At 49.1% G+C, this 13330-nt stretch overlaps 1 protein-coding gene across 3 annotated transcripts in view; it reads right to left on the reverse strand.

The window, feature by feature from the left end:
- The window catches only part of PBX1 (PBX homeobox 1), a 242823-nt gene that overhangs the window by 14777 nt on the left and 214716 nt on the right, over positions 1–13330 (reverse strand). The window contains exons 7-9 of one of the 3 annotated variants that reach the window (XM_077824046.1): positions 10874–10986; positions 10457–10559; positions 9547–9583 (exon numbers count right to left, since the gene is read on the reverse strand). In XM_077824046.1, coding sequence (XP_077680172.1) covers positions 10500–10559; positions 10874–10986 — 173 coding nt within the window. In that variant the 3' untranslated portion in view covers positions 9547–9583; positions 10457–10499. Of the gene's footprint in view, positions 1–9493; positions 9584–10456; positions 10560–10873; positions 10987–13330 lie in introns of those variants that run through there. The other 2 variants (XM_077824045.1, XM_077824047.1) reach the window with 2 other exon arrangements.

The raw sequence follows: 13330 nt of genomic DNA on the forward strand, positions 1-13330 counted from the left end.
GTGGGTTCGGGCCAATAAGCTGCCCACTCCATACGCTCAGCTGCCCTCCGAGCGCAATCGGCTCATCTCGGAGTCGCTGATGGTTATTTTCTTCCAATTGGGCGAAGGCAGTAGCTACCTGCCCCTGCAGAGGCATCTTGTGCAGAGCTCAGTACACAGCCGAAGAGCCGAAGGCTCCTCTCCCAATGGGACGTAGCAGCCATCTTCTGGTCCCAGTGCTTGTGCCCAGAGGGGCTGAGTTTGGCTGGTTCCCTGGGCAGCACGCATGGGTTAATAAGTCTCTGAAGTGGCTGTTTCTGGAACTGCTGCTGCACCTTCATGAACCACAACAAGAATGGTTGGTTCTCAGCCTGGGCCTCCTACTGGGCTTGTCACTGCAGGGCTGCAATCTGAGCTCACTCTTATTCCTCTGCCATTTCAGTAGGTCATCATCTTCTTGCTCGCCTTGTGCAGGGGGTGTCCAGGCTCCCCACTTGTGGCATCAAATGAGATAGGGCTGAGTCCCTACCCTGACCTCGACAGGGCCGACAGACCTGGAGCAAGCTTCCAAACTCACTGCTTGCCTGGAGCTGAGCTTGACTTGATGGCTCAAAAGAAAAAAAAAAACCACGACCATGACCAAGCCCTCCGCTGAAGCTTTCTCAGTTGATCTTGTTGTCTCTTTAAGGCTTTACTCCAGCACCACCTCTATCCTGGCTTCCTAGCTCCTCCCCGCACAGAGCCGAGTTAATGAACAGCATGTGGACTCAACAAACAGCCTTACAGAGGGTCTAAACCCTGATAACGGGGTGGTTTCACAGACAGGTCCGAGCCTCTCTCAGAACCACCCAGCATCTAGCCACGCCAGCGCACTGCCACCCTCCCCATCGCAGTGACACTCCATTCAGCAAGTCTGTCCCCTGGAGAACTGAACCTCACCCTAGCCCACCAACCTTAAACTTTAACCTTCCAGGGCCACATTTACTGTCTATTCCCATAATCAAATTACAATCTCAGCATCCCCATATACCAGCCACCAGACAGAGAAAGAATCCAAAGTTGATTGGAAGTGAATCAACGTTTCCTACCTTATCAAAACCACAAATTTCTAATTGATATCTACCTCGTGGCCTTAAAAACCAATCAGATCAGCTATCAAATACATGCTGCTAAATAAAGCCATACACAAATATTATTGAAATGTGCACACGCGAACACACACACACACACACACACAGTGTCTCATATATATTCATAATGTTATATACAAAAATAAAACAGGTCATGGGTCAGGTTGTGCATTGAAGTGTGATTTTCAGTTCTTTGACTTGTGTACTGATGGTGCATGTAGACAGGGTCTTTAGTGTGTTGCTCCGATTGAGTACTGTAATGGTCTTGGGATAATGCTTGGAGACTGGGTATTGTGTAGAGTGTGCATATTGCCCTAACTTAGGATTCCTCTGTTTTTTAGTGTTTGTGGTGCTGTGGTGAAATACACTTGGGCCAACTTAACTCTAAGGGGGGAATTTCCTAGGTTTTTTTTTTTTTTTTAAACACAATTAATCTATTTAAGCGTGAGGGGCCAAACCCAGGGCCAAAGACTAGCTGAGGAGCTGGAGAGGTAGAGCGATGAAAAACATCCCAAATAATCATATCTCCTCTTCTTAAAACTTTGCACAGCCAGCAATGAGAGTTTTAACCGGTGTGGCTACTTCACCTATCTGCCATGCAAAGCTTTTCATGGGAAAAAGGAGGAACCTGGCCTATAATCTTTAGACATCTAGCTGGAGAAACTTTAGCATCAGCCAAAGATGTTGCTATGGGAAGCATAAAGATTTTTAACAGAGCAGATATGATTGTTTCCCTGGCTTTGCAGTAGCCTTAGCGCCACTCCTTAGCCAGCTCCACTCCTGACACATCCCCTGCTTTAAATCCTAGGAGGCACCTTGCTCCCCCACATCTCCTGTCTCTAGTCCACTGCCCCACATGGTTTTCTTCATGAAGAACTTGCATGCTAAAGACATAAGGGTGGGGTTTTCCAATGTGCTCAGCATTGGCCTAACTCCGCCTCTGTTGAAGTCAGTGAAACATCCCTTGACTTCGCGGGGAGCAGAATCAAGCCCAGCCCGAACACCTTTGAAAATCCCACCTGAAAAGTGCTGGGTTCACAGTTTACCAGTAGAAAACGGGAGTGCTAGGGGACAGCAGTGGTCAGTGAGCACTGGACTGGGAAGGCCTGGTGACAGAGCGGCATGCACAAAGGGGCCACAATAGCAGCTCCCTTCTGGCGCAGTTTAGGATGCAGAAAGGTGGCATCTACGCTGAAAAAAAACGGCTCGTGGCTGCGAGTCTCAAAGCCCAGGTCAGCTGACTTGGCCTCATGCTATGGGTCTAAAAATAGCAGTGCAGATGTTCCTGCTTGGGCTGGGCTCCGAGACCACCTGCTCACCAGGATTCAGAGCCTGAGCCAGAATGTCTACACTGCTCTTTTTAGCTCTGTAGCATAAGCCCGGGTCAGTTGACCTGGATCTGAGACCTGTTGCTGCCAGGTTTTACTTTTATTTTTTGTGGTATAGACATTCCCAGAGAGACCACAGAAGAGCAGTTCTTCTCCCGCCAACTTCCTAATGTCCAGGACTTCAGCTCAGGGAACGAGTCTTTCCCCACAGCTCAACTACTAAAGCACTTATTTGCGGAACTAGCTGAGTCATACAGCGAAGGATGCTTTCCTCGCAATGGATGCATCCTTTGCAGAAGGCTGCTGTCTTTGTCAGCTTCCCAGAACTGCCTCTTCCTGCAAAAATGCACCACACAACCTGTGCAGTGCTGAAAGCAGTTTGTCCAAAAATACGCCACAATATTGACCAAAACAAACATAGGACAAACATTGCAGAGTGAATAGACATGGCTGTCAGTGAGAGTGGTTATAAGACAAAAATTTGCACATGAAGGTACTTTCCAAATAGAATGCATATTCAATTTGGGAATCATCTATCAGTAAGTCTGTGCAATTTGGTTTGCTAGAGGGAGCTAAAAAAAGTGTAGGCTCGCAAATGAAATTTCAAAAGGGGTGGCTTAAAACTTGTTGGCTAATTAACCGACTGATTTGTATCCTTGCAAGGAACTCATTCTGAACTGACAGAGTATTTGGGGAACATGGTGTTTAATAAAACACAGCCAATCCTGGCTTTAAATGCAAAAAAGTCAACTATGAATCTGCTATAGAACCTTCATAAAACCACACATATCCAGTTCTGTCCTGTGTGAAATTTCCTATCACGCAAAGTGAATACCACTGCAGAACAGTTAGTTTCTGCCAAAAAGAAGCTCCTCTATTGCAGGAAAAGTGGCATTTTGAGATGGGATTTTCACAGGAGTCTGTGGGACTTATGCAACCAACTCTCACTGGAATTCACTGCCATTTGGGCTCCAAAATCCTTCATGTTCCTTTGAAAATCCCAGCCTTGAGACCCCAAGAGTGTATGTTTGTATCCATGCACACACAGGTTAGACAGACAGACAGATACCTGCCACTGAAATGCATCTCTCTCTGGAGTGGAGGGTGACAGCTGTTCAAAGGAGCACAGAAATACTATGCAGCAGTTGTTATGGAAGGGCAGGGAAGAATAGTGTCTCAAACTGAGCTTGTACCTGGAAGCTTGGGGAGACAGAGTATAGGTATCCAAGCCAGTGTTTGGCCATAACACAACATTTAACTGGCCTACACTCAGGATCTCCCAGGCCAGAGTTCTAGCCCACATGGGGAGAGCACTCCGGGAAGCAGATCAGAAATCTACCCAGCTCATGTGTGTGTGTGTGTGTGTGTGTGTGAGAGGGGGAATGCCCACACTGCACCCTCCCTGTGACTGCTGCAGTCTGCTCCGTGTGGCACAGTAGGCCAGCTCCACAGGGTGACTGGCACCCTGGGGGCACATGGAAGAAGCAGCCCCTGCATTCATAAGTGCAGGGACTGGCGCCTTTGCAAGGTGTGGGAAAAGCTCAATGCACCCACCCTCCTGCACTCACAGGCTAAGGACAAAAGATAACCCACCCCTTCGTGGCCACCAGCAGCCAAATCGTGAACATCTCGCGAGTGTCCCAGCGTCGCCGGCTCAGGACTAAAAGGGAAGCGCGCCATCTGCTGAGTCACCAGGATTCCTGGCTCCCCATGAAGCGGACACTGTCGTTGCTCACAGCCAGCGAGTTGCTCATTGGAATGGTTTAACAGAGACAGCTATGCTGGGGCTTTATGGACTGGAGCGTTGGTCTCCCCCCCGCCAGCTGCTCCCTGGGAATGCCATGGCACCAACCCAAGAATGCTGTGTGTCAGGAGTGCCAGAGACAATGTAGGATCCAGGCCTGTATTTTTGCCTGAGATAGTATTTTGGGTTTTGCTTGCCTGTTTGATTTTTTGATACACATACATTCTTACTAATATGTGTAAACAAAGGACAAAGACACTGGGTATGTTGCTTCTGCCTACCCAGGTGGGTTTGTTGGTATAACAGGAACAGATAAGAACAATTAAAGTGTTACTGGGCATGGTGGGAGTATAATATATGAGCACACACTTTAAGACTGCCTCAACTCCTATCTCAAGGCAAGGTCAAGCAACCAGTCGGGAGGGGCAAAGGCAGATTGGGGGGAAGGTATAAAACACTAAAAGGCCAAAGAAATGTCCGCCCCTGATCATAGCACAACCTCACTCCTTACCCTTCCTATGGGGTACAAAAAGGGGTGGGACGAAGACCCCAGATCCATGACCCCCCAAAACAGAACATGAGCATAAGTTGTAAGGGGTGGGACTGTGGGCGTGCATTTCAGGTATAATTATGCCTGCTGAGGAGGGGGGGACGGGACACTGGGAAACAAGGCTCTGCAGCATCACAGTTATGGTGTACATGCTTGCTGGAAACTAACCCAAATAAACGTCGCATTGCCTGCGCTTTGGACTTCTGCTTTCTGTCTGCGTGACAAGAACCAGTGGAGAGGGTGAAGGGAAAGCCCTCTAACACTCTGCACTTGCCACGCCAAGATCTCCCCAAAGTGATGAACTCACCTGAGGTGGCCCCTCCTCCGACAAACGAGCCACGGGAAGCGTGGCCAGAAGTGGCCTCAAATGGCTGAGAGCCTAGCTCTGTGGGTGTCTAGTTGGCAGGTAGGGCTCTCAGCTGGGATGTGGGAGACCCAAGTTCAAGTGATTCAGAGCAGAGATTTGAGCGTGGGTCTTGCACATCTCAGGGGGAGGGACTGAACCTGGTGGCTAGGCTGGGGTCGCACTCGCTCCACCTGTGAAACCTTCCAGAGGGCGCATCCGTCGAAACCGATATGTTCTTGCACAACGTTTCGGTTCTGACAAAAGGGAATTTTCCGATGGAAAAAAGTTTGTGGCGCATTTTTTGACCAGCGTCCTCATTTCAGACTCGCAAAGCCTGGCTTTTGCATTCATCAGTTGGAAAAGTGGCTGCTCAGCACCCTGTGAAATTTTGGCCCTGGCCACATTGCCACACCAGTGGCAAAACCAAGAACAGAACCCAAGAGTTCGGATCCCCAGTCTGGAGTCATTGTCACAAACTCAGCAGTTCCAACCTGAAACGCTGGGTCCCATCTCTAGGCACGAGAGGGCCATTCAGTTGCTGGCCCCTCTGCTGCGACTGCCAACCAGGGGGCCAGTCTGTGCAATTCGTGTGTGTGTCATGGACAAGTGGCCACAGCCTGACAAACAACTCACAGCTGGCACTAGTTAACCCCCTTGCTGGCATGTAAACACCCCTCCCTCTCAGCCTTAGACATGGCCCCAGCTCAGGGGAGGCGAGGGGGGACTGGGGAAGGACGGCTGTCTGGCTGCATGGTTTTCTTACCTGCCTGCTTTTTGACCCAAATTGGTCCTGGAACAGAGGCGCTCCGGCACTCATAGCCCCCCATCTCTTTGAACAACTCTAGAAGTCCAGCTCCTAGGACCCTAGAATCCTGGGCACTTCTGGGTCCCAACCCTGTGACTCAGGCCTACGTTACCTCTACGTTACCCTAATATTTACATTTTTGTTCTCGCCCCTCCTAGGCCGTGTCTCACCAGGGTTCAGACTCCCCACCACTTCCTGTCAGTCCCGTTCACTTTATGAGTCAAAAGGTGACTCCTGATTCCAACAGCCAGCGATGCTAACTCCACCTGGGATACGCAAATCCAGCTGTTTGCTCTCCGCCTCAGACATCAAACACAGGCAATACAGATTGTACGGTTGGGTGGGAGCTGATAAGGCTGTTGACAATGTACAGGGCAGAAGGGAATCCAGCTATTTTAGCTCTGCAGAGCTAAAAGAAGCAATCATTTGGGATTTGTCAGTAATGCGGGAGCTCTGACTAGAAGACACACTGGGTGCCGGTCTACAGCATACACAGAGGCCCTTTTGGCTCTGTCTTGACTACAACCTTATTTTAAGACTGAGCATCCACTGGGAGACATGATGCCAAGGCAGTGACGGCAGAGGTTGAAAGACCATAGTGGGGAAACTTCCTCAGTTGCATCTGTCACTAAACTATGCAATGACAGAGCTGGGAAACACTCTTCAGATTATTCAGCTTCAGCACGCAAGATCTCTGGAAGATCAACATAGTCTTGACCCCCTGCCGCAAATGGGATCTTCAGCAGCATGAATTCTACCTGGGTTTTAACGCATGCATCTCAGAGTGCTTCCAGTGATGGTTTAAGCTGTGACCGGCAACGCACAGTCTCCTGTGTTGCTGATCACTTTCCCCTAGACACTCCTGCCCCCAGAGTGGCGGGCTGTGTGCTCTATTCACTCAGCTGCTCTCACTGTTGTGGGCAGTCTCTTTACTCTGGAAGCTGGGAATTCTGCACCGATGTGAAATGTAACTGGGTCCGGTCGAGCTCTGCTGTAGTGTGACTACAAGCCCCAGCCTGGCGGCTCGCTCTGCCTGTAGTCTGAGTTGGACACAGTGTTCTTCTCCACTTCCTGTCTTAAAATTGCTGCGGAGTGGTAAACACCCATCAGAGATCTCCCCAGAGGTGGCTGTGTTTCAGTGGTGGGGGGGGAAGGGCTTTCTGTAGAGACAGTTTGTCGAGGACTTTGGGATCCTCCGGGATGAAAGGAGGTATAGAACTTATGTGATAATGAATGCTACATATAGCAGTGTACTGTCAGGGATGGAAGAGACACAAAGTATTTGGGGGGAAGGGAGGAGCCTCAGACAGAGAGACAAACAAAGATGTTTTCTCGACCTGCTGCTTGTTTGCAAATAATCTGTCCCTCACCCCCCAGCTGAGCAATGTCTCAATGCATCCAACCAATGAGCAAGGAGCTTCGTGCCGGTCACACCTGAGAAACACCGCCAGGAACAGCCCTCTTTTATGCATTTTTTTAAACTATTAGCCAACTTGCCATCCCCACATAACTCCCCTCCCTCTCCCAACCCCTTTGGGCCGAATACTCCTCCTCTCCCCCCCAAACCAGCCATCAAGTCCCCTATGCCCCTGAACTGAAAGTGGAAACATATCGCACAGCCCCCGTCTGTGTCACCACAGATTCTGACTTTCTAATGCTCTGTCAAGGGTCATTTGGGTCCCCCCAGTTCTGCTGCTGGCCTGTAGTACCTGGCTGAACAGAGTGGGGGTGCTCTACTAGGCCCTGGGGCTTGTATTTGGCTCTTGAGATTGCTCTCCCTCCTTCTGTCACCCTCCACCCCCCCGTTAGTAGCAACTCCCCCAATATTTTGACTTAACCCAGAATGCTGCTATTTTCAAATACTTCCCTGGCCGTAACAAGCTCAGCCTCTCCTCGGGGGTATTTTAATTTATACAAAAGTATCATATCTTATCACGATCAGTCTCCGATTCAGTTGCTCTTCAGTATTAAAAATCCAGAAAGGGAATAAATTCAGCGACCGTAGAAATTAATGTGGAACGATGGGATCTTTCATCTGGCATTTCCAAGCACAGTTTTTGCAATGGGCTTATGTAATCAGACATAATTATCTGCACATGTTCAGTTGCATTACTTCACAAAGCCGCCTGGCTCTGCCTCGTGACGTCAGGTCTCTGTGCTAAGCCTTAATGTCCCTTTTTCTCAGCACAGCTGAATTAAAAGGAAGGTAAAAGCAACGAGCCAAGCCTTCTGCGACGTGTCTCTCTCCATGCGTGGTGGCGTTCTCTCGCTACACCCCTGCATTGGTGGATTTTTAAATTTTTTTTGGCCATCCCAATGCCATGTAGTCTTGATTTTCTGCCTAACGCTGGAAAATCTCTAATTTCAGCCTCCATTTGGCTCCGTAAAGGAAACACAAGGGGGATCAAAGCAAGGGGCTTCCCTTCGTGCGAGCTGGTCGCAGACTGAGAGAATGGAGACGGCTGGATGCCATGTCCCGCCTGAGAGAGAGAGTGAACGAGCGCAGGGAGGTTGTTTTAATGCTTCCACTCATATCATATCTCATTCCCGGTGCCTTTGTTTCAAAATGACATGAACTCACGGCGAACGCCTGGTGGGACCAAGGGCGTCCTGCCCATTCCTGCAGTGAAGGTGGCAAGTTTGGAACAGATCCCCTTGGGTGGGCTGCGTATGGATGCAGAAGGCTATCTGGAGAGACAGGGAGGAGTCTAAACCCTTCACCTCTCCTCTGCCCCCACCGCCAATGGATTCCTTTTCTCTCCCTCCCTCTCTTCCCAAGTCAGATGCACCAAAAACAAAACCACATTGCAAACACATTTCCCTCTTCCGAGCATCCCCAGCCTGATTCCGTGACCTCTAAAAGGGCCAGAGAAAAACAAAACAACCACTCCTCGAGAACAGCTTCCTTTTCCAGGCTGCCCTCTTGTCCCCGCTTGCTGTCACTGCCGCTGAGATGGCGGACGATTGATCTGAGAAATGAAGTTGGATTGCTGTCCCGAATCTACACTCGGTTCTCCTTGTGTCTGTCTGATCGATTTCACTCTGTACGACACAGCTTGTCGCTATGAATTTTCATGCTACTTGGGAGCCGCCAGCGCACCCAAGAACAAGTAGAAGATGTTTTTTCACCCTCCCCCTCTTTTTTATCATCATCATCATCATTTTTTGGCTTTAGACGCCAACTAGGGGAAGCGTTATTTTTAGACCCTGGCTCTGTCCATGATGGGCTCTGGCCATTGGCCTCCTTGTGGAGATTTCAAGGCCTGGCTCGTGGTGACATTCCCTACCACTGCTCTACTAGGTGTCACCTGTTTAGCAGCTCCTCTCAGCTGAACGCATGTGGCCGCAGGTGCCTTGCAAACGCTGATCGTGTCTGACAGGCCTAGACGCCAGCTGCCTGCATGAAGCCTGCCCAATCACCACTTTTTGTGGGCAGAACTCTGCCGTTGGCGTGACCGATACAGAAGCAATAAACTAGGTGACCGTAAAGCTAAGACAAGTGCTACTAAGTGGCATTCTGAGCCCTATGGCTTTGAAATAATTGGGAGTGAAAGAACAAAAATGAAACACACACAAAAAAAAAGAAAGAAAAACAAGCCTATTTTTCTTACACTGATGCCCTGCGGACTATACATCTGACTTGCTGCGAGCCCGTCATTGTATCCTCCTGTCTGGCTGATAACATGGCGAAGGGTATCCACCTAAACAGACCAACAACAACAAAAAAGAGAAAATTAGAGACAGAGAGAGATTATTAGGCAAAGCCACTCTGGTTTGTATTTCGGCATGTTATCAAAAACCCAAACACTGTGATCATTTGCAGGGCGACTTTTGGGATGGAAGATGGAGGACACCCTCCCCCCGCCGGCATTGTCACTCTCGGTTGTCAGTTCTGAGCATTGCAACAAAGACAGTGGGGAGGAAAGAAAACTCAACAGGGGCAGTCAGTTCCTTGCTGCAGCTAACTCAGTGATTATGCACAGGAAGGAAACTCTAGCTCCCCTTCCCTCTTTCCGCCCCTCCATGCTTCAACCCACTGGGATGCCCATGTCAACCAAAGAGACGCAAGGTCTAGGTGAGCGTCATTCATGTGACTCCTTTGCTTGTTTCCGGAGGGCACGGAGTGTGTGCATGTCTACCATTGCAATAGATCACCATCCCTCCCCCACCTCGCCTTGCTGCTCCCCTCCCCCAATTACCATCCCACGCCACAAGCTGGCTGATCCCCGTCAATGACACCTTGCTCTGCATCCATGGTGACAACAGGGATGGCTTAGAAACTCTCTTTGCCAAGGTGGAAATGTTTGAGTGGGCATCACCTCCCACCAGCTGCAAAGCCCTGACTGCCAACTGGACCCATGGAGTTGTTGGTGGTGGATGGGAAGCAAGAAGTCTATAGAAAATGTTATGTGCATCTAAGATAATTAGCGGGCATGACCCTCTGTTGTCCAAAGCTGTTGACACTCCTGAAATGATGCCCAAAGCCCTTCTCTGTCTCATTGGACTCGAGAGGGGCTGTATGGCTGCCTAAGCCTGTGCTGTTGGTTGTTAATTAAAACAGGGCGTATTTGTACATTTCAGCATTGCTCTTCTTTCAGCAGATACCGAGCTTCAGCATCAAACGAACGAGTGGAAGCCTTGCAAATGAAACGCCAGTACGAACATCTGGTCCCGTCCCTTGAAAAATAAAGCAAGCGAGCTAGACCTTGGCTAATTTCATTTGAGCACACACCTGTTCTTTTAAACCTCTCCTAACACAAACTAACAAGCCAGAGCCAAATGCATTCACAAAGTGTGGGCAAGATTCCCCAAGACAATGGTTTTTTTTTGGTTTGGTGGGGGTCGGGAGGTTTTTCCTGTTGGTTTGTCTGATTGGTTTGTTTGCACCATTTAAGATTTCTCTTTTGGGACCGGAGTGGGAAATGCCAATACAATCAAGGGCTCTTCCAACACTAACGCATTCACTGGCAGCACATCGGATGGGTCCCTACCTGTGACTGCACGTTGGCTCCAACCTGGGCCCCTTGGTAAGAATCCCCATTGAGTGACTGCACGCTCATGAACAAATCTCCAGAGTTTGACATGTTAAAAGAACTGGAAGAACCTGGAAAGGAAAGAGTGAGGCACCTGAATCATAGAAAGGAAAAGGATCCACCCCGCAACTCTCAGCCAAGAGGAAGGAACGACATGCAAAGCAACCCCAAAATGAAAACAAAACACACAGTAGGTTAGTAGTATGAAGAACAGAGCAAGCAAAAAAAAAAAAAAAAAAAGGGTGCAAACTTGAGGTTATACAAAGCCACACATCATTACATCTCAACATAAGGCTTATCCTTTAACAGCTTCCCAACTGGGGGGAGAGGGGGAACGACGGATATTTTCGAAACCAGCCTAGGGGACTGGGATGCCCAATTCCCATTCATCTGAGCACATCCAAATCCTTTAGACAGTTTTGAACAGCTTAGCGCATAAAGGGCAGATTATTTACTCGTCCCCGGGACAGAACTCCCACAGATGTTCATAGGAGGTCTGCTGGTGAGATGAGCGTGGAATGTGCTTTCGCGGAGGTGAGGTTATAAAAGAAGGGGTGCTGCTCCCTCCACGATAAATCCATTAATGGACAACTTCATCAGGTGGGGGTAGCAGTCATCCATGAGCTAAGGTTCACAAGGACAGGACGGCATCGTATAGCCTTTTCTTAACATCCTTTGACATCCCACACTTCCATTCTGGCTTCATTGGTTAGGCAACTCAAGCACCCATGATGGACCATCAGAGAATCCCCTACCCCTTTCCATGCCAGCCGCCTAGCAACAGTGAATTCTGCAAGCAAATTGAAGATCAGGGATCTCTCCGCATGCATTAGTCGCAACTGCTAATAATAGAGAGACAACTGGGTGGGACAGAGAAATGTCTTTGCAGAAACAAGGTTTTCTGCTTCCAGCTCTGAGGTACCTGACCACCTCCCCCGCCCAACGACCAGAGGAAACAAAACCATTGCACAACTGGAACGCGTGGAAAAAAATGGTTTCCCGGGATTATTTTGAAACTCTCGTGCAGCTCCGCGCATTAAGTGTGAGAAAGCTCAACGTGCAAGGTTGGGTTATAAACATGACGTTCACCTGGCAAGGGGGAGACTTCAGGGGCCCAGGTCAGCTCCACTGTACTGATCCAACCCCAAGCTGCTCAAATTACCCTCCCCACCCCCTACAAACCCAGATCGGCAACCATCGTCTTGGTGGAATTGCCCAGCAATGAGTCATGCGTAAGCTCTGAAACAAATCAGCAGCCCAGGTCCCTCCTCCTGTCATGGAGAGGGAGTGAATAATCCCACCCAGGGAGGCTCTTCTGATGGAACCTGCTTCCAAGAAGGGGACAGGAAGTCAACTGGTGAGAATTTGGCCGGTGCAGGTGTTAGCTCTTGGAGTGTCTCTTCACAAGGGCCTCCCACATGAGACTGTAGAAGGTCTCAAAATTAAGGAGAGTTGGGAAGATCACTCAGCAATAAAAGCCTGACCTAAAGCCCACCGTAACCAACAGAAAGACTCTGCTTGACATCAGTGGATCAGACCCTAAATGTGCTTGGAAAGAACACAAACCAGTAGAGGCTACAGTGGCTGTATTGCTGCGAAACACTGTCCGGTGTGTTGCAGAGAATAATCCAAGAATAAGAAACAATAGGAACTCAATAGATAAGAATACTGAAACCTCCACATCTCTGGCTTAGCAGGCAAAGAACTTCCATTTCCTTTCTGCACCCCGGGGTTATTATTTGAAAGGTAAAAGTATATGACAATAGTATTACTTTGCATTCGTATCGCATCTTTCCTCTGAGGATTGTCAAGCACCTTGCCAACCTCAGTGAATTTAGCCCCACAAGCGGTAGGAGAGAATTGTTATTTCCCCTTTAACAGCTGGCACGGAGAGGTGAAATGATGTTCTCAAGGGCACGCAGCAAGTGGCAGAGACGGGAGCAGACCCCAAGATTCCGCCGCTGCTCCCTGCACTAACCACAAGACAACACTCCCTCCCCAAGTAGCATGGGATTGTTCGATCTCCACCACGGCCACTATTTTATCCCCCTCCCCCCCCCGCTGGTTTTAAACAAATAAATAAATAAATACATACATACAACATACACCTCACTGATATTTGATTGAAAGTTAACAAACCAGACCGCAGAATGGAGAAAACTAAAACAAACAGCCGCAAACTCTAATTCTGAATAGCGGCAGTGTCTTGGCAATCATGAGGGGCGCGCGAGAGGCCATTTGGAAGATATCCACTGCTACTGGCACAGCGTCTTCTTACCGTAGATGTGCCTACATAAATGTTAAATACGTCTTGCTGCTGATGGAGACGCAACCATAAATATGCGCATACCAATGCGCTCCATGTACGGATGCATTTGCATCAGAGCAGTAATTGCCGAGACAGCCCTTTCCGCT

The sequence above is a fragment of the Eretmochelys imbricata genome, chromosome 8 (assembly GCF_965152235.1).
Source record: "Eretmochelys imbricata isolate rEreImb1 chromosome 8, rEreImb1.hap1, whole genome shotgun sequence".
NCBI lineage: Eukaryota > Metazoa > Chordata > Testudines > Cheloniidae > Eretmochelys > Eretmochelys imbricata.